At 34.8% G+C, this 21,443-nt stretch overlaps 1 protein-coding gene across 1 annotated transcript in view; it reads left to right on the top strand.

The window, feature by feature from the left end:
- SKAP2 (src kinase associated phosphoprotein 2) overlaps positions 1-21,443 on the top strand; it is a 120,235-nt gene that overhangs the window by 20,879 nt on the left and 77,913 nt on the right. The window contains exon 4 of the mRNA XM_030232831.2: positions 1,930-2,034. Within this exon, the coding sequence (XP_030088691.1) occupies positions 1,930-2,034 (105 nt within the window). The remainder of the gene's footprint in view (positions 1-1,929; positions 2,035-21,443) is intronic.

The raw sequence follows: 21,443 nt of genomic DNA, 5'->3' as shown, positions 1-21,443 counted from the left end.
CACTTTCATGAAGGTTCAATGATAACATGTTTATGCATAGCTAATAAGAGGACATTTTTGATTGACTACCAGGGCTTACATATACACATATATTCAATGCATTCTAGTACTAGTAAATGTTTAGGACAGGAAGACATCAGAACTTTTGGAATGGAATGGAATTTTGCCATTGTATAGGTTGTGAATATCATGTTTGCTCTTTTTATATGGAGTGTATAATATAATACAGATATATATAGGCAAAGAGAGACAGGCCCCGGTCTCTGGAATCTAAGTGCAAAAGATGATCATACTGTTTATAAATAAGGCATAATATTTTCTGTGCATGTGCTATCTGTTCCGTGTTTTTCTATTTGGAGGAATAGGTGAATCCTAGAGAGAAATAATTTACTTTTGATTGGTTTGACAGGTGTGATGAAGTGCAAATATTTTGATCAGATTAACACGATGACTGGAGTGCTACTGGGAGAGGACTGTGTCAAAAATAGGTTGGAGTCAGGTTCAGATTCAGAGCAGTTGTTAAATGGCATGGGAGCTTGGGAGGAAGTTTTCCTAAGAAAAGCATACTAAATTAATGAAGGGAAAGCCTAGCTAACGTTTGACAACCTTTGAATGTAAAAGAGCTCCAGCAAAACAAATATCAGATATTGTTGTTCTAACTGCATGGAAAACTTGCTATTTTTTACAAACAGTCATGGAGCTTTCTCTCATAGACTCTTTATTTCCATTATTAAATGGGAAGGGGTAAAACTCAGCCATGGTTAGGCAGTCCTACTGATGAATGCAATTTCTGCACCTGGGAAGAAGAATATTTTCACTATGCATGGGTTTATTTTGGATTCTTATAAATTAGTTTTCTGATTCAGTGCTCCAAAAAGGAACACATAAATAGAGAAGGATATTTGGATGTCTCTGGAAAGCCTTTTGTGTTTGTATATACCAAAAGGCAATGCTTGAACAATTTAGTGTTACATGATTTTCAAGAAATTTGAGGGCTATTTAATCTATTGGAGCATCAGCTTTAGGATTCTGGTCTGGCAATTTTTGTCATATTTAGCTTTTTCTCCTTTACAAAGATTTTACTTGTTTTTTTTAGGAGCATTGTAGTTTGCTGTTTCCCCCCCTCTTCTTTGCCTAGATGTGTTAAACATATCTGAGAAAATATGCTGAGTTTCAGGAAGAAGTTAAATTTTGCCTAATTAGGTGAAAGCCTCAACTAATATTGATTTCACTGTATCTTTCCTAGACCTTCTTGCTTATGCATGACACTGATCAAAGTGCATCAGATTAACTGATAATGTAGATTTTGTATCTACTGTAGTGGGGCTCTCAGTTGGGCAAGAAATTGATTAACAGAATGCTGCATTAAGCCACAGGTTGATACCAAGTGCTGCCAGGCTGCTATTCCACTTCTAGCTTCATGGGAGGAATACACACAGAGTTTTGCAAGGCAGTGCCTAATTACAGTGAAGAAAAGTAAAAGTGGGCAGAGGTCACTGCTGCCAACAGTAGTTAGGCATTTCCTGGGAGTGAAGTTGCTGCAGCTCCATCCCACACATGGACAGGCAGAACTTTGGAGCCTGGTGCTCCCCCTTTATTCCTTCTGCCAGTGTTTTCTCTTTCCTGCCTCCTTGCTGTGGTGTTTCTTTCTCCCCTCGTGAGAAGCTGCCAGCTGTGTAGTGCTGGGAGCAGGTTCATTATATGACAGCGTTTAGGGAAACTGCTCCAGCAGCATGTACACATCGGGTCAGAAGGTAGCCCTAGAATGGCATTGCTCACAGCTGCGCTGGAGCCTGCCAGTGTCCATGAGAAATAGGATTTTTTCAGTTCCAGATAGGAATTAATATTCTCCTTGCTATTGGAAATACTTTTATTCTGTGTGTTTGTGTGATAAGCTATTTCACTAGCAATGTGTATTGACTTTTACAGAGCTGGAAGATGAGGAAGAGTCTGAGAACTCTCTTTCTTCGCCTCCTGATAGCGTCTCAATAGCATCGGACCGATATGATAAAGAGGATGAAGGCCCTTCTGATGGTATGTGACACTGTTTACCTTAGAAAGTACTAGATTTGCCAGTTTGCTATGAGCTGATGTAATCGGATGCTTGTGATGCGAATGTTAGCGCTGGAAAACAGATAAACAGATAAGCAGCACAGCTGAACACTTTTCTTACCTTTACAAGAACCTTTAAAGGAACTGAAGAGCTCTCTCTAGTGGTCCTAGAGCATAGTGAAGCTGTCTCAAATTTACACAGTGTTTCTCAACTCACGTTTTTTTGATAACAAAGCATCTTCTGTAGATACATATGTTTTTAAAGATAGATCAGTGGCTAAACCAGTGTGAATATTTGTAGTAACAAATTGTTTGTTAATTCAACATTATCAGATTCTTGCTTAATTTTATTGTGCTACTTAATGGCTTACTGTATTATTTATCTAATAAATAATGAAACAGTTTATGTGATTGATATTTTTCTGCAAACTCTATGCAGAATAGGTTCATAAAATATTAAATTAATTATTCCTACAGTGTTTCCTTCCATTAAGACAGTGTTTTGTACAATGATTTTGTTATATAAATTTTAAGTTTGGGTTTGCATTTAGGAAAATTCCATGCTTCATAGCTGTTTTCCATGTTGTTTTATTTTGTAATCATTAAGTTCAATGCTAAATGCGACTGTTCTGAAGACATGAACAATTGAATATTTCAGCAGTTAACAAGCTTGCTTTAGCAGAGTGTCCATATTTTTGAGATTAGTTTATTGTATACATAATATAAACATCTTCTATGGATAATATATGGCAGGAAATTAAATATATGTACAAATAAATTAATGATGTATATTAATTTGTGGCACTGGAAGTTAGATAGACTTACTAGTGAATGATGTTTTCTGACATGATATGATGATCAAACTGTGCAGCTCCATCTCGAAATACAATTGCTGAATGAAAATATGCTTCCTGCAATGTAGCACTCCACATTTTATATTATCCAGATTATTCCCTTTGGAAACATAAATTGCTTTTATGAGGTATAAAATTATGTCTATTGCAGAACAGGGATAAGTCAAGTACATGCATAAGTGATAAACCTTCTAACCACTGATTCAGAATAATGCATTTTTTTTATGTCCAGAACTCTGTAAAATGTATAACAATAATAATCACACTTTTTTTTTTTTTTTATATTGAGCTTATTACATGTTGGCAATGTGACCTTCTACTAAAAAAGTAAAACTAGGCCTTTTTGCTCTCTGGTTGAAATGTAATTATCAGTCAAATTGAGTATGGCTTTTAGAAAACCCAAGCTAATTTTCAAAACTACAGATGAATGCAACTTTCTGCATATTTATTTTTGCTTACAAACATAATCTTATCATTATTTCTAATTATAACTTAATAACATGGTGCTGATTGCATAAAGGGTATGTGACAAAATTATATGACTATTTAATAGGAGGTACGATTATAGAATTGTTTCAAAACAGTTAATCAAGAGAAAATGATAATGTTCATAACCTAAATAATGAACGGCTCGAGAATGCTGATGCAAGAGTATGTGAAATACTGTATGAGTTTGTACAGATGGGTGATTAATTTTTAGCCTTTTTAGGAAGTTATGAGAATAGCTGCTCAACAATATCTTGACTAATTCATACCAGTTTAGGTAGAAATATAGTGGGTACGATTCTTTTATATTTGAGGTGATTTTACTGTGCTGGTCTTTCTGTATTTTATGATAAATCCTCTTTAATTACCTAGTGGTAGTGTAACACGAAGAAAATTTGAGAAAAGGTGATAAATTCTGATCCGTAAATACTTAATTTATTGGAGTATACAGTGTTCCTCTTTTTCTCTTTGAATGTCTAATGTGTCATTCTAAGACCATTTTGATTTTAATATATATAATCCATCATTCCAGTCTAGCCACCTAGCCTGTGTATGAAAATATATGTTGGGAAAATCTTATAAGAGGTGGATTGATCCCCAAAGGTGCCATTTGTTTCAGTTCTAATAGGCATAGATGAGTTTCTTGAAGCTTAATTCTGTATTTCAGTTTTTTAGCGGTCTGTTAATGTTCAATATTTAAATCCTACTCAAGGAACTGGGTCTGTAAGATGGTCTGTAGATGTTTGATTTTGTATAATTACCAGTTCAGCAGGGCTCTGTACAGATCTAAAACCTGATTTGTGTAGGATCAAGGCTCTCAGCATTAACAGAGGGCCCTATCTGTAGGTAACCGAATTGAGGTGGTTTTTATTTATGTTTGAGTCCATTTCTATTTTTATGTAAAACCTTCTACATATATTTTCTGCTAAAAAGCCCCAAGGCATTTCTCTTTATGTACTTGAGTTAGGCTGCAAGGTTTGGATGACTTGCCAAAGTGTCGCAATTTGACTTTGCGGCATTACTGTCAAAACATAATTTCTGAAGGCACACGCTTGGTAACAGATAAAGAATTAGTGTATTATGTGTATGTTACAGTCATTGTAAAATCCTGGAGTTTTTGTGTGACCTTTGTCTAATGGTGTATTAATTACAAGAGGGATAATCCATTTAACAATAAGTATGGGATAACTAAATTAGCACAGGTCACCTAAAGGCCTTTTGTCAAATCTGATTGTTATGTTGTCCTTTTGACTTTTACCTTATGGTAGGCACTAACAAAGTATCTAAACTTTGATGGATTATAAACTCTAAACATGATATGTATTTTTCATAATGCTAATGTAATTTTCTAGGTACTGAAAAGGTCAAACCCCCATGTCTCTGTGTGCATTCTAAGTCTGTCTTTCCTTTTAATATTTCTTTTTCTCTGTTCCTCTGGTTCAAAAGTTCACTCAGTTCCCAAATGGCCACCTAATTTTCCAGTTATTCCCTCAAGCCATATGTGTTTTGGTTTCTTTATGGTTTATTAGGTACTGTAGGAAAGTAGCATAAGTTATATCATCTAATGAAATTCAAGCACACTTCAGTGATGCTTTGACTTGATTGCTGGCAGCAATTAAATCACAATGAAAGAGAATGATGCATGAGCTTACATGTCCAGACACCCTACAGAAATTGGAAGAGGGATAAAACACAACAAAACCCCCAAACAAAATAACAAACTGAAAAACAAGACAGACCAAACAAAACAGTACAGCCAGGCACTCTGGTCTTAACTTGATTTTTTTTTTTTTTTATTGGCTAACAGCCTGATTGATAGCAAAATCATAACTTGCTGTATGCTAACAGGCAGAGTTCACTTGTAGGTTATTGTGAGCTGATAAAGGGTTAGATGGAGTTTTGATTTTCGCATTGGTCCTTGGTGCACCAGATTAATGGAATTTCAATGAGAGACTGGAGTAGTCACAGCTTTGTCAGAAAAACAGATGGAGATTCTATAGCCATGTCTGCTCATTAATACCAGTTGCCTGAAAGGTGTACTACTTCTCTATACAAAAGACTCAACATAATTGATTTTTGAGCGAGGTATTTTTTCACTTATTGATGACTAGGTTTCTTGCAACTTAAATGACAGGTTTTTGTATAGTACATTGTATAACAATGTTATGTCTTGTAATTTCTTACTCCCCTTCCATCTGCGTATTGAAGAATATATGCAGTGGGAAATACATATGTCTTGATTAGTTAAAAACCAAAGCCCACCAAAATACTTTAAAATTGAAATACTAAGATTTTCCTTCAAGTTGGAAACAAACTTACTTTTGGTTGAGAAGTAAATGGAAAAAAGGTACTGTTCTTAATTAATTTTCAAGTTTCCTAGTTATTAAATACAGGTTCAATGGCAGGCTTAAACTTTCCTGTTTAATAACACTGTAATCTTCTTTTATAATATATAGGGATTTTTTTCTTTTTTTGGTATGGTAACCTGATTTTATAGTAAGAAATGTCACTGGTATTAAAGGACCAAACTTTAACTTTGTAAGTGGACCTCTGAAGAAGACATGTCGCTTTGGCTCTGCAGGGAGTGTGTAATTGGATAATTACTGGATCTAAAAGATCACAGTGAATGGTATGATGAAATAATTTAGATCATCACCATTTCTATGAAAGGTGTAGAAATGTTGCCTTGAGAAGATAAGGATAAAAGAATTACTAAAAATGTGTCTGGGGACTTGTATGCTCTTCAGATGATGACATTTGGCTATAGCTTATGAATAAAATATGCTTTTTAGTAGAAAATTTTTAAACAGTCTGAGAATCTCTTATTAAATTTCCCCATAGTTGAAGTGGAGGAAGGTAGGGCTGGAGCAAGTAAAACTGGGCACTTGGAGAACTTTGAGGAAAAAGAGTAAATGAAAGGGTTGTGCTTTAACTGTTTGTTGTCAAAGTGCAGTCTTGAAAATGAGCAAAATTTATTGCTCCTGCAACATAATTTTCTTGCTATAATTTCTGGATGAAGCAACAGGTATTAGCACTTTGTTTTCATGTAGTTTCTTTGGAAAAGTTCTATGCAAGTCTTTGCAGGCTGGAGTAAACTATTTTACATGATCTATAGTATTTACTTAATATGAGCATCACGTTTTGCAGTTTGATTGATCAAGTGAGAATGAAAAATTGTGTGAGTGAATTTTGCATGCTGTTTCTTTTTCCATGTTAAGTCTCAAATACAAATACTAATTAAGCTTTTTCCCCCCTTTATTTTTCCTATTTGTTAGGCCTAGTCATTTGAATACTGTCACTGAAGAAGGCTGGTAGAGTCCAGTGTAAGGTTTTATCTTTGTGCATACACACAAGTGTTTTCCCACTTCCTGCAACTGCATTTGTATTGAGTTTGTTTTTGAGGCACTATATTAAAGGAAAAACTGTTCCTCAGTCAAGCACTGCTAGGAACTAAGCTATCAAAGATTGGAGAATGGAAAATACAACTAGGAATTTCTGTCCTTTCTCCTTTTGCCCTTCTTATGCCTCCAGTCTTGTCTTGGTATACCACTCTTTAGTAACATAATCATGTATATGGAGAGGATGTTTGGTTGTCTTGGGGATGACAGCATTGGAAATTTAACTGAGTTATTGCAGGAGATTTACTTTGAGATTGGAGGGAGAGGTACAAACTTAAGTGCATGACAGCCATTCAAAGGAAAGAGAAACTTCTTTATTTGTCTTATTTTTCTCATAGGTGGTTTTCATTGAAGGCAGAAAACCAGGTACTTTATTATTCCTTATATCTCTTTTAATATTCAAGATTTAGTAATAAAGGTCATATTGAGGGGAAGTGAGATCTAGGTTTTCTTGGACAGCTGATCTTCTGTGAGAAAAGGTGGCTTCTACTTTATGCTCTTACTAAGCACTGGCAGGAGGGCAGTAGCCCATCATGTGGAAAATGTGTAAAGATTGGACTTTGGCATGCTGACTTTATTTTGAAGGGATGCTAGTTCTTGTCAGAATTTTGAAGGGGATTATGATTCTGCATTTTTGGCTGAGAAAGGTAATATGATGATCAAAAATGTTGCTTTCAACATAATAAATTTTAATTAGCAGCCCAGTCTTAAGCAGGAAGATTGATGTCTAAAATTCCTGATGTGGTGGGCCGAGGTTGTCAGAGGAACAATGTATCTCTACAAATTTAGGCTGAGTCACTTATGGACAGTTTAGATGTCATCCAGAATACAATGTTTTACAAGCTGATGGAACACAGTAAAAAGTAAAACATACTGAAGAGGAACTTAAAATATGAAGCTTTTGTTTTTAAATTCTGTTTTTAAAGGATGTTGGTACATGTGGGACCAACCATATGAGTGTAAATTCCCAGATGAAATTGCCTTTTTGTTTGTTTAACACTTGAGAAGAGGGTGCCAACTTTGTTGAACTTGTGAAAAGCTGTAAAGAAGATCAACTGCTTATTGAATAGGAGAGACCTTAAGAGTGAAATCAGTGTGTCACCTACAGTCAGCCTGAGATGTTACTTGGTGGGCACCTGTCTCATCTTTCCTAAAAATCTCTGCTGGTGCAATTGCACTATCCCTTGGGCAGTTTGTCCCACTGCTGGACTCTGCTTGCTAGGAGAGAATACATACCCTAAACTCCGTCAATCTGCTGATATTTGACTCTCTTTTGTCCGTAAAAGCCATGGTAATAGTATATTTTTTTCCCCTCTGTAATGAATATTTTTAAAGACTGAATAGAATCTTTATAACTTTCTACATGTAGCTGCTTTAGAAACTTTATGAAAAGAACAAACAACTGAACTGCTTGGTTGCTTGCTGGTTTGTTTGTAGGATCCATACCAGTGCATATAGCAGCAATGACTTAGATGGAGAAGCAAGATGTTTTAAAAAAAGTGTGTGTGAAATATGCGAAGCTAATCTAATTAAATTTGTTTTAAATCATTTGTACAGAACATAAGGGAATAATTTCTGATAGGAAGCAGAAGTTTTAAGTGAAATTTTGGCCCTAATAAAGTCAACAATATAGTTAAAGATGGCATTGTGTAGGTTAACAGTGTGTACAAATTGATGATACTAAAATGTTTGAACTTCTAATTATCATGATGAAAAACTTCCCATCAAACAATAAACCCCTGTGTTCTTTTAACATTTAACTTTCTCCCATGGGAGAGATGACATGGTTTGTTGCTCATTTTATTTCATCTATGTTGCTTCAGTGACTGAACACTAACAAAACAGCCATGTATATTCCACCACTACATACGACAGTATCAACAAAAAAACCTAAATAATGACCTGCTTAACCCATTTCTTTTTCATATTAGATAATAATTTTATTCAAGATATATAACAATACAGTGGTTAAAACAAAAGCCCAGAAAGTTGAAGTAAATAGATTTTTTCTATTTATGTTATATTGCTTGCTGGCCTAATGTTCTTCTAGTTCGGTTCTTATACATCACAAATAGCTGACATGAAAAGGAAGAGGAGAGGTTTTCCTTCTGCCTCTTAGTTATGCAATAAGCTTTTCAAGTAGGTTTTGGAGGCAGTTAATTATGCTTTTAGGACCTTATTGGTGCTTTATCTCAACTAAGTGAATATCTGCCCTCTGATTTCCCTGTAACTCCTCTTTCTTCCTGCCAAGCAGTAGTAGTAAGGCCGCTTGCATTTTGCTCCTTACTCCTTTCCTCCTAGAATCAGAAAGATGCATCACTCATAGATGATAGCATGGCTTCATGCTACTCTGGTGGCACCTTGAGGTGGGTACCAGAGGAGAGCAAGTCTGACAGATTGATGCTGCTTGGCATTCAGGGCAAGAGGCATCCTTTCCTTCCCGAGATCTACCATGTATGACAGAAAAATGGGTCTGCCTTCAGCATATGCTATGTCATAAACATCTTGGGAAGAAAAAGCTCTACAGAACCATAGTGTTTTAGTTTTTTTTAGATTAGATCAGAACTATTTAAAACGATGGTCTGTGTGGTAATTCATATTGTGTCTCAAGGATGAGGCTTTAGAGGTCTCTGGATATAGGAATCTACTGGAAAAAAAAAAGTATAACCTTGCTGTGTGAGTACAAGCTAAGATTGGCATTTCTTTCTCTGAATTGGTGATTAAGAATTTATGCCCGTATTTACTTTATTGCATGCATGAAGTGTGTGTAAATCCTAATGAACAGAAGAAGATTTTTCCCAGTTTCTGGTTTTGTGTAATAATTGATTTCTACTTTCTGTAGAGGCGCTAAGTGAATCTGTAGATGTTAAGCAAGAACAAATCAAGCCTGTTTTCTATCAGGCATCATGCAGTCCAGGCATTAATTTTAGTGAATTTGTGTTTGTTTCCTTTTAAATAAAAGCAAGCTTGCAGTAGATTAATATTTGTGAATTTTGAGATTAAATTTGAGTGGAAAAGCAAAAAAGGTTTTGTCATGAAAAGGTTTATTGAATGGTTTGGCAAAAAAAAAACTCCCACACAGTAGATTCAGTCTTTATGGTATCCCCGTAATGGACAAGTTCATTACTGGCCTTCTCAAGAAGATTTTGCAGATAATTGTTTGCTTCTTAAAAATTTTCAGCAGGAACCATATTTCTTTGGACATCTGTCACTCAGCAGTAGTAGTATGATACTTTCCTAGTAATTTTTACAGACGTTTACTTGGATTATGTACAATAGTAGGATTTAAGAGTAGAGTAACAGACTGAACTGCTGAAGGTCATATTTTCTCCAAACTAAAATTACTGCTCCAATTTCTTAACTAATATTAGCCACAGCCTATTCATCACTAACTATTGCTGTAATGATGGGTAATGTCCTAGGAGTATCTTGGTCTTGTCTTCTCTATTGCTGGTAGTCAGAAAGAATTTTGAGCCCCTTTTGGGCAGGGAATTATAAGTGAACCTACACTACCTAATGCAGGAAGACCTCTTCTGCTCTAAACAAGATTTTCCTGTCTTCTCTGTATTTACTCTGCCTGCCTGGACACATGTTCCTTAATGCAGGGTACATCAGAGCCTGATAACACCTTTTCAGGGGTATCCTGTTCTTCATATAAAACAATTTTTGCTCGTTACTCTACAGTGAAATTTTGTATTTCTCTGCATCATAGAATCATAGAATGGTTTAGGATGAAAGGGACCTTAAAGATCACTGAGTTCCAACTCCTCTGCCATGGGCAGGGACACCTTCCCGTAGACCAAGTTCTTAAAGCCCCATTCAGCCTGGCCTTGAACAGTCCAGAGATGGGGCATTCACAGCTTGGACCTGGATGATGTTTAAATACTCACAATATGTATTCAAAGGTGCAATTAGTTGATGATGTCCTTCACATATCTGCACTTGTGCATCACTGCTCTGCATTGAAGAGGTAAGAGAAAAGGATTAGTGTTGAAATAATATGAATGGGAGCAGAAGGATATTTAGACTATATACATGGCTGTGCAATAAAAATGAAAATGGGTTGGATGCAAGTGAAGTGAAGGTGGTCCAAGTCTTTTTGGTAGGTTAATAGGATGAGTTCTTTTGCAAGAATGGGTTCAGGAAATGGGCCTTATTATTACAGTTTCTTGGAAAAGAAGTTAATGCAAGTGTTGTCATTGACTTTCAATTAAAAAAAAATTAACCTTGCCTGTTTTCACAGGACATTATTCTTATAATCCTGTCTATTTTGTGTTCAGTAATTTGAATATTATGCATATGAAGAAAGTGGGGGAAAAACTTTCAGTTTTCTAGAACTGCTTTCCTTCTAGTAGGAGTGGACTGATTTTTCTCCAACAGCTTCTTCACAAGTTATCTTTAAGCTGTATTTTATCAGAAAAATAATTGCTGAGACTTCCACAAACTTGTTTGATCAAAGATTTCTGAAATATTTTAGCAAAATGGCTACTTGGTACTTGTATGTGTAAAATTAACTGCATGTTAAGAGTTGAAAATACACAAAAGAATGTAGTCATATTGAAAAGTGCAGAGATGTTTTTGTCTGTAATCTTTGTAGATAAAATTTGGAATTTCACGTCAAAAGTAAAACCACAAGACAAAAACTTTGTTTCAACTTGTTAACGACAATATATCTGCAAATTTCATTTGGAAATACGGACTGTGTAATGCAGTTGACAGAGGTACATTTAAGTACATATTGCTTTTTTAATGTATGGCACACCTTTTTTTCTGCCTTAGATTGCTGTAATCTTCCAGTGCTCTCATTCACTTGAGCGATATTTAGAATGTGGTACAAAAATAATGTGAAAATGCCAGAGTGAGCTGGTGATAATTGATTTACTCCATCACACTGAAATACCTCTTGTTTTCCTCTTCCTCCTCCCTTGGGCAATAATCATGGGATCAAGCTGCCAGTCTGTAGATATAATTTTTCCAGCAGTGCCATCTGGCTCCTTGGCACTGGAAGTTGTACTGGCTTCTTTGCTGTTTCCACTGATTTTTGTCAAATGTTAGTCTGTTGATGAGACATCTTTTGCGAGTGGATGCTGATTTTTTCCGCCCCCCAAATGAATGTTGTTTTTTATTGGTATTGTAAGGGACCACTTATTTTTTTTTTAATGGAATTTAGGACTTAACATATTAAGATTGCTTTGAGGAAAAAATAGGATTTATGTATAAATTGGCTTCTTTCATCTATGTTGAAAATAGTTTCTCAGGATTTTGTATGTTTTTAATAGTCCTAGCTTCATGTCCTCACACAGATTTTTAAACATCTTCAACATGAATGTAGAATTATTTCCTTTTTATTATTGGAAACTGACTTTTCAAAGGCATGATAAATGAACTATAAGAATTTCTAAGGTCTGCGTTACAGATATAACAAGCTTTATGTTTCTGAATAAATAGCCAATAAAGCTCTCTTTTTTTTTTGTCACAGGACTATGGTTTTGTTTTTGCTGTCAACTTTTCTAAAAAAAAAAAAAGATTTAAAAATCTTAAAAATGGTGGTTTAATAAAAAAACCACATTTGAGTTTCTTTATTCTATTCCAGCCTTAGATGCACTTCACTGCCATACAACATATAATGATGGTATTGATAAAGTGTTAGAAAGGAATGTTCTGGAAATAGTATTTTAATGGGGTGGGAAGTAGGAGGAAAAGCCCGTTGATTTAAACTATTTTTTGTAATTATTATAAATATCTTACTAGTTTATTTTTTAAAAAAAATATTTCCTACTCTGGTCAGAGATATTCAGTTAGAGGAGAAAAAAGCCTGAGGAGCTGAGGTTTCTAACCCCATAAGAGGAACAGAATTTCAGATTACACATTTTTATTTTATGTTTTTTTAAAAAACCCAAACCCTTGAATATTGTATGTGTATTAAAAAAAATATCTGAAGCCTGTTCTGTTTTTAGGTAAGTGAACTTCTATTAATCAGGGCAAGATGAATTAATTTAAATCCTGTATATATATATATGTATATATATATATTATATATATATTATATATTTATATATATTTATATATTTATATATTATATATATTTATATATATTTATTTATATATATTTATTTATATATATTTATTTTAATTTATATTTCAACATGCATTTTTAAGTGCTGTGTCTCAGATGAATGAATTATACTAATTCCTGGGTGTAAATATAGATTTTCTTCTGTGTTGAAAGTATTTACTTAAAGTTATTCAAGGTAACATTGGAAATTCTCAAACATGAATCGTTGTATTTAGTTGACCTATTTGAATATTTTTATATTATTATCCCTAAATGTAGAAAATAATAAGCACTATTTCTTTATCATAGTCTCAGTACTATCCTAGTGTAATGCCTTTATTAATAAAATGCTATTAGACTGGTACTTAAATCAATATTTACTTGTTTTCCCAGCATTGGAGAAATAGTCCAGTACTGGAAATGATAGGATTAAAAATTTTATGTAGGACAAGGAGGGCCTTGATGGGATTTTTGTAGCAGTTGCTTTGAATTAAATTTCAAATATCTCCTGGTGTCTCTTTATAGTAGCCTTTTAAAGAAAACAGCTATGACAGACAGGGTGTCTGAATGCAGGTCTCATCAGTAACTTGACTCACACACAAAGTGGGTATTTTTAACATATGAGTTCAGTTGAAAGAATCTATAGAAAGGGCTATAATATCAAAGTAAGGCAGCATAGCAAAATATGCATGATCTATTGTTAATAGCAAAAGTCTAAGTCTAGTCTCAAAGAATATATTCTGTCATGAAAGATTTTAAGGGCATGGGTATATCATGATTTTCTAAAATAGCATCAAATCTTCTTTTTGTTCGTACGTAAATGTGAAGATAGAACGTTGCTGCTAATCAATTGTCTGGGATGCCACCTCATTAAGATTTACACGATCATCAAAAATGCCCAGAATTGTTTGTTGGCTATATCCTAACTCAAATATATAAAGGGGATACCACAGCATTTTTCTTTAGAATCGCAGGGAGTTCAGTGACCTTTTGTGGCAAATTATGTAGAAAGAAAATATTTATATTCATTTAAAATAACCTCCATGAAGAAATAGTCTCATTACCCTGTTTGATCAATTCCTTGCAGCCTGAGCTGTAGCATGCTGCTATTGCCATTGGTTGATGGAATACACTGAGAAGTGGCTAATGGTGATGGTGCTCATCAGGACAGGGTTCAGCCAGCGGTCAGCAACAAATAATTCAAGACTGTTTCTAAGTTTGTGGCTGGTGGAATTTGCTTCTTGCCCCAAGCCAGCAGCATTGCTGAGCTGGGCTATTTGATTAGAGGAGAAGCATATTTGCTTCTTAGCAACTGCACATTTGCACAACACACAGACCTATACTGCCTCCAAAGGTTTGCCTTTTGTGATGGTGGAATAATTTCTGTTGATTGACAGACAAAAGAGATCTTTGCAATGCAGAGGAGTTTACAACCAATTTTTTCTTTGTGTTTTGTAAACTTATCAGAGGTGCTTTTTAATTTAGCACTGCCTGGTGCAGATTTGTGTATGCAGCAAGACTGGCCATGATTTGAACTGCATTTAAGCTATTACTGCTATGCATATTTAAAGGACAGATGCACACTTATACTTAATCATTGGTGTGTGCAGCTTTTTCCCCAGCCGGTGTACTTAATGGAAATTATTTTCTACTATATTTTCAAATAATTTTTTATATGAATATTGCTATTTCCTATGCAAGAGTGATATTCCTTTTACAGAGGATAATGATAAACTGAAAGCTGCTCTATTCTTAGTGCTTTTTTTAATACATGAACAGAATTGTGGCAGTGATCGCAGTTTTAATAGTGTGTGTGTAATTTTGGATGTAACGTTTCCCACAGGAAGTGAGTCTACAGGAGAAAATGTGTCTAGTCAGTAGAAGGCAAAGGTATTTATAACGCTGGTAATCCTTGAAAGAAGACAATTTAGGAAAAAGGAAACCTAAGATTTACAGTCCTAGGAGGGCAGGACAAGGAAAAAGCAAACTTTTTTTTTTTTATGGTTTTACAGCTCTTTTCATTCCTGGTCTTTATTTTATTGTGGAAGTTTCCATACTGCCATAACAATAAATAACAATAAATCACTGATGCAGTTACTGAAGTGTTTCATGAAATAGAAAGTACAGTTAGTGTTAATGTGAATTTCTGCAGATATCTGCTTGCATATTTTCCTAAATAAAACATATCTTTTAACTTTCATAACTCAAACCAGTGAGTACATTTCTAAGTGAATTTTATAGTCAATTAAAACTGTATCTTTTAAGGGATAGGACGATTTAAAGGAGGAGCGAACAATAAAAGGACTGTGGGCTAATGCAAGCATTCTGGAATTTATTTACTAATAACCATTTCCGTGGCAATTCAGACCAAAAAGGGGAGAGCAAGAAAACACTCTGATACGGTGCAGCAATAAAAACCTCAAATGTCCCTCTTTAGATCAACATTAATTAAACCTATAAAACTTCTAAATCCCTTTTCAATTAGGATTTTTTTTAGTCAGATGAACATTTTAAAATGAATTGTAATCAAAATTTTAGGGTTTTAAGAGAATTTTGGAAATTATGGGATGAGGCAAAATGAAAGCAGTGGGGTGAATTGATGGCTCTTTTGGGGAGCGGGCATTCCAGGTGTGCACTTCCTGGAAGAGCAGGAAGCAATGTCTAGGTATAGGTACAGCCATAGTTTTGGAGGCTCTAGAAGGGCCCTGGAAGTTGACGACTGACTTCATTCTCTTCCTTGTTAAATTTGCTGTGTGTATGAGTTTTTAAAAGGGTGTTTCAATGTACTGGTAGGATTTCACAGTCGTTTGTGAAAGTGTTCGCTTTGGCTTAATTTCTGAGACATTCAAAGTTGTGATAGTGTGATAAGATGACTGCTTGTTATGCTGCTGAATTGCCAAAGATGCTTATGCCTGACTGACTTATTTTTGTACCTCAGTACCTGTTAACGTGTTCCCTCTGTTCTACACAGATCTTGTACTTCTGTCATTAATAGAAGCACAATAAATTAGTGTTGGGGTTTTCTTTTAGTTGGTTGTCTCTTTTTCTGATAGCAGCCAGCCTTTTTGCAAAACAAAGGTTTTTGAGCAAAATAACTAAAAGTAGGAGCTGCCACGTTATTACTTTCAAAAGGCAGCCATACCCAGGGTAGAATGCAGCAGCTCTTACAATGGCACTATAAACAATACCCAGCAATTTAAGAGCAGGATGTGAGGAATATTTTACCTAATTGAAATGACAGGGGGGATTTTGCATAGGTAGAAGCAATTATTCATACTGGAGGTGGGCCAGAATGCTGGGGTTATTCCCCTCATCTTGCTAATTAGGCTTTCAGTTTCATTAGCAGTCTTCGAGATACTGGGTGACTGACTTGTGTTTGAACATAGCCATAATACACATAAAGAATATTTTATTTAATTATTGTGGTTCATTTTTGTTTTTATAGCTGGAGAGGGGTAGAAATAAGGAGTGTTTTAAGATATGCAGAACATGGAATAGTATGAAGGCTGAAGGCAGCATGGCTATGTCTATTTTTGGGTACACTAAGGCCATAACTAAGACACTACCTCATTTATATAAGCAACATTTTATTACCTTTTTAAGATGGAGTTTACAAGGGTTTCTACCTTTACTAATGTGTATGTTGAGAAGAGAAATTAATCCAGCTTTGTTGTGCTTCCAGGATGTTTTCAGCCTGGATTGAATTCAACTTTGAACAGGTCTGAGGAATCTACAGTTCTTGTCGCATTTAAGTCTTAATTTAGGAAATATAACCTAATGCACATGGCATTTTTAAATTCCCCTGTCACTCTAATACACTTTCATTGTGGTTTTTTTTTTTTTTTTCACCTGCCCCTGTTAATTGCCTTTGTCCTTCAGAATCAGACATTTTGAGGGAGGTTTGTTTTCCTTTTCAAGGATGGATAATGAGGTGCAGCGATTCATTACATAGTGTTGATATCAAATAGCCGCTTGTTGTATTTTGGAAAGGGCCTTGAGTGTCTGAGCTTTTTATTAAATCTCTAGGTTAGTCTTTTTTTCAACTGACTTCTCCTTTCCCAAGCTCTGTGATTAGGAATGTCAGGTAGAGAATTTTTTTGCCCTATTTGCAATTGGAGATGATTCAGTTCTTAAATTAAAAATAGCCTTTAATGAATAAAATTTCCAAATAGAAATCAAGAAGGTGAAAACATTGTACAAAAAGCAGATCAGTTAGTCAAGATGTTTAAAAACTTGAAAACCATGTGTATGAAACTGAACAACCTAAACGAATTAAAATCACCTTAAAACTGAGAAAAAAAATGTTTCATTCAGAACTGGGGTGGTTTAAGTTGTTGCTTGGGTTCCCTTTCTAACAAACCAAACAGAACAATGCTGTTATAAGGTAACATTATAATAAGGAAAAGTGTGGTTACGACATAACTGCCCATTCTGGCTCCTATTATTGAATAGATGTGGCCATAATTTGTCCTTTTGGTTTGATAATTACATTGATGGTCCTTGTGGAATTATTAATGAATTCTTTGTGACTGAGAGTCAATTGTCTAGCTCTGATGGCTTTTTCATGTTAGTTTCTTCATCTGTAAGATTGCTCTAAGTAATATACCAGTGATTTGTAAATATTTTGAACCGAGTTATCCTTGCATGTTGTATTTCCTTTACATATCCAAAGGCAAATTCCCTTGTCAGTATGTTTTATAGGCTAACAGGAGTACTGTTGGATAAATAATGCTAATGAAATCAGAACAAATAGAACAGCAATTAGTAATTTTATTTGTTCAGTATACCTCTGATCTTGCACAGAAATGGGTTTTGGTAGAGATATAAGACACATAATGGTAAACATAATTCATGAAAAGTTGATTCCAGAGTCTTGTTCATTAGTAGTTGTCTCAGTGACTCTTTCTGCTTGGTGTTCTCCAGTACCATCTTGTCAGGCGTTTTTGAGAATTTGTTGTCAAAGTATGTTATTTTTAGAGAATTTCAAGTCTATGTGGGGAGATCTGAGAGTGCATTAGCATGTTATAGATGCAAACACTTTTGTGGGAAACAATATCAAAATGAATCTTTATAATGACTAGATTTTTATTTTGATACAATTCTGTTGGTAATGATTGATTGGCTGCTTTTGGGAGTTCAGTTTATGGACAAGCTGAATAAAAAAGCCATGAAAACTGGCCAAGTGCCAGTAAATGAGGTAATGTATTTTGCATATGTCACCTTACTTTCATTGAATCAAGGCAGTTTTAGAATCCTCTGCTGTATGTATGAATTTGAATAATTTCATGCTCCAGAAAACCTAATCAGGATAAGACCAAAAACGGAGAGAAAAAGTTTGGAAACAGATGTGCAAATATACTGGTGGAGGGAGGACCTAGGTTGTAGAGGAGGTGTGTAACAGGAAGTGGAATTAAATTCTTGTGGCTGTTGAAGTCCACAGAAATCTCTTCTTCCTTTACCAAAAATATAACTGTCAACTAAGAAAATGCTCAGGTGGTTAGGAATACAATAGAATTACTTTATGCAATGCCGCTTTCTTATTATTATTTCCATATTACTATATTCAGGCTTTAAAAGCCAGCATTCTTTTGATGTTCTACTTGTTCAGCACTTCAAGATACATGTGTTCTTTACGTGGGGAAAGATGTAGAGTGTCAAAAGTTTAGGTCCTTAAACTAAAATAACTTGAATTTTACAGTTTCTCCTTTGCTTTTTGAGTGACAGATTTTAAAAAGTGCATATCCAAACTGGGGAAATTTTGACTTGGGCTGGTGGAACTCCCTCCATTTTCAATGACCTATTAGTATGTGTTATGAAACAGCATTTTCACTTGACATGATTTTTTATTTAAAAAGGAAGCAAGAAGAAGGGAGCATTATTACAATAAAAAAAATGGGGTTTTTTGAAAACCATTTCATTTATATAATCAGAGTCATCTTCCTGTTTACCATAAGGACGCTCTTTCATGGTGTTCTCCTCACTTTTCCTCTGTCAATTTAAGGTATGGTATAGCAGTCACAGAAGAAAGTGTGTAGTTTTCTGAAATGCAGGAATCAGTACATGTGTGACATCCCAGTCTTACACATGCTGGAACCTTCCCTCCACCCCTTCTCTCTCCCTCTCTCCCTCCCTCTCTCCAACTTACATTACTTTGAAAAAGTGTGTGGGTGCAGCAGGGAAAAAAATCAGTGGCACAGCAAGCCTGAAAATGAAATGTTTTTCCCTTTCTAAAGACAAGACTTTTATTTTAAAGACAAGCATAATGAAACCAACAACATTTCACAGCATTTCTAGAAAAGATGTGAACACTGTTTCTCTGTTATGAAGAGGAACAGTGGAGGCAAAGTAGCTGTGACTTGCCCAAGATTACGAAAGGAGTCTGGTTAAGAGCCAGGACTAGTTCTGCGTTTTCTAGCTCCTGCTTACATGGTAAGATCTCTTCGTTATGTCTCACACGTTCCAGCTTTCTGAAGTTTTTGACAATTTGAAATGGATATTAAGGGGACATAAGGTAAACTTTTCCCCCCTGTCCTCAGAACCACATCATTTATTAAGAGATGTCATCCTAATGTGTATACAACTTCCATGGCTTTGAGTGTTATTGTAAATGGTGAAAAGACTCTTTGGTTGGATTTAGACTGATGCTGCCTTCTGAAGTACAAGAGGTGTTTGTAGTTTTGTATAATGTCTTAGTTTTAATAATATTATTTTAATATGAAAATGTTGGTGTTTCTTTAACTGTTTAAAAATAGCATATCCTGCTTTGATTTTTCAATATCAGAAAATTCATTTAGGTTTAGGACCCCAACACCACCTCCCCCTCCTCAGGAGTTACAGAAGTGCATTAAACTGCTGATACGGACACTAAAACTGTGAGTTTTCCCTTACTGGCTCATTTGAAGTTTTTTCCTTTTTTTTTTAATGAAAAAGGTGGTGGTGCAATTTAAAGGCTGGTATATAGACTATACCAAAAGTAGTACAGTACACTCTGGAGGCAACAGTACAATGCTTTCTATCTTAAAGATCACAGATAGCTTATATAAACTGGTGGAAAAGTTTATGAAAGTTACTCTTTAACTTGCAAGTGAGTGAAGTGATTTGGCTTTACTTTAAAAACAGCAGTCTAGAACTGAGCTGCCTGAGTATTATCATTACTCCGAAGCAGCATAATTACCATTAGAGGGGAATTGGTTCCTTTAAGGGAAAAAATAATGAAGGGAAAACTTCTTAAAATGAGTTTTATTACATTTTTCTTATAAAATTAGTCTTTCATTTTGTTGATTAATGCTTGAGTTTAAGATTCTGATGTAGGCATTTTGCCATTATAATTCTGAAATATGGGAAGTCCTTGAAAACATTCCGGGATTGCCTTCTGTCTGTCTGCCTTGTAAAAGATCCTTTCAGTTAAATGGACCATCCTCCTTAAATGATGTCATTAGCTTGGATTGAAAAGACATTGCCTGCAGGGAAATCATTTAATTGTCTTAAAGTGCTCTACTTCTGTAGATCTTGAAGCAGCACCCTGACTTCCATCTTTGTATCAGATAATTCATCTGAAATTCTGTTTTTAATCTCTGACGAAATATTGAGATGTAATTTGCACTTTTATTGGAGAAATTTGAGACCTTTTATAGTCTTGTCTCTGTCAAATGGATGGAAAAGTTTCACTTGTTGAAATGCAAATGGGTACTGTCTTTTTTGACTCAAAGAATTAATTTAACATCCATTCATGCACTGCTTTATAAATATTAATGTATTGAACACTTGCATTTCACTGATACCGAGATACACTTTTTTACATGGGTATTTCTAAAATCAGTAATATTTACTTGGTCAAACGGCAAGTCAAGTTTTGGGGATAATTGCAACCTTTTTTTATTTTTGTGTAATGTAATGCATTGCGTGTAGGAAAATGAAAAAAAAAAAAAAAATTGAGCATCTTTTTCTGTTGGACTTACCAGTCTCTCAGTCATGTAAAAGTCAGTTTATCAGAGATACTGGGAATTTTTAATCGAATAGGGAGTCAGACCAGCAAAAATCAAACCCATGTGTATTCAAATAAATTTGAATAACAAATTTATTTAGAAAATATATTCCTTGAAAATATATAGTGTAATTTTGTCTATAATCTATTGCACTTCTACTTTCAACATCTCAGTCATTTAATCTTAAAAAATTCAAAGTAGGAAGGAAAGTGTGTTTCAAAATTCAAATTGTTATATATGCAGTTCTCAGCTTGAAGAGGTGTTGTATGCAGAATGCTACAAAATTTTCGGAAGATTTTTGCCCCTCAGGCTGGTTTTGCCTTTAAAGTGGAAAAGTGGAATTTCTGATACTTTATTAAAAAAATTAGTCAGTTGCTAATACTCGTCTTTCTCTGATGTTGAAATACTTAAAATATGCATTTCAAGACTGCCACTGGATTGGTTGGGCTCTATTGAGAATCCATTTCTTAGCCTGAACTTGGGCTGTTACCTTTTTTTTTCTTTTATACTGCTATGCACAGAAAGCACCATAATTCTGAGCAAAAGACACTTTGTTTTAGTTTTGCTCTCTTTAACTTTCCTCACATTTTTGCTTGGTATCAGCCTTGAAGAA

The sequence above is a fragment of the Serinus canaria genome, chromosome 2 (assembly GCF_022539315.1).
Source record: "Serinus canaria isolate serCan28SL12 chromosome 2, serCan2020, whole genome shotgun sequence".
Lineage (NCBI taxonomy): Eukaryota > Metazoa > Chordata > Aves > Passeriformes > Fringillidae > Serinus > Serinus canaria.
The sequence above is the reverse complement of the archived record's forward strand: the minus strand, read 5'-3'. Positions and strand labels throughout refer to the sequence as shown.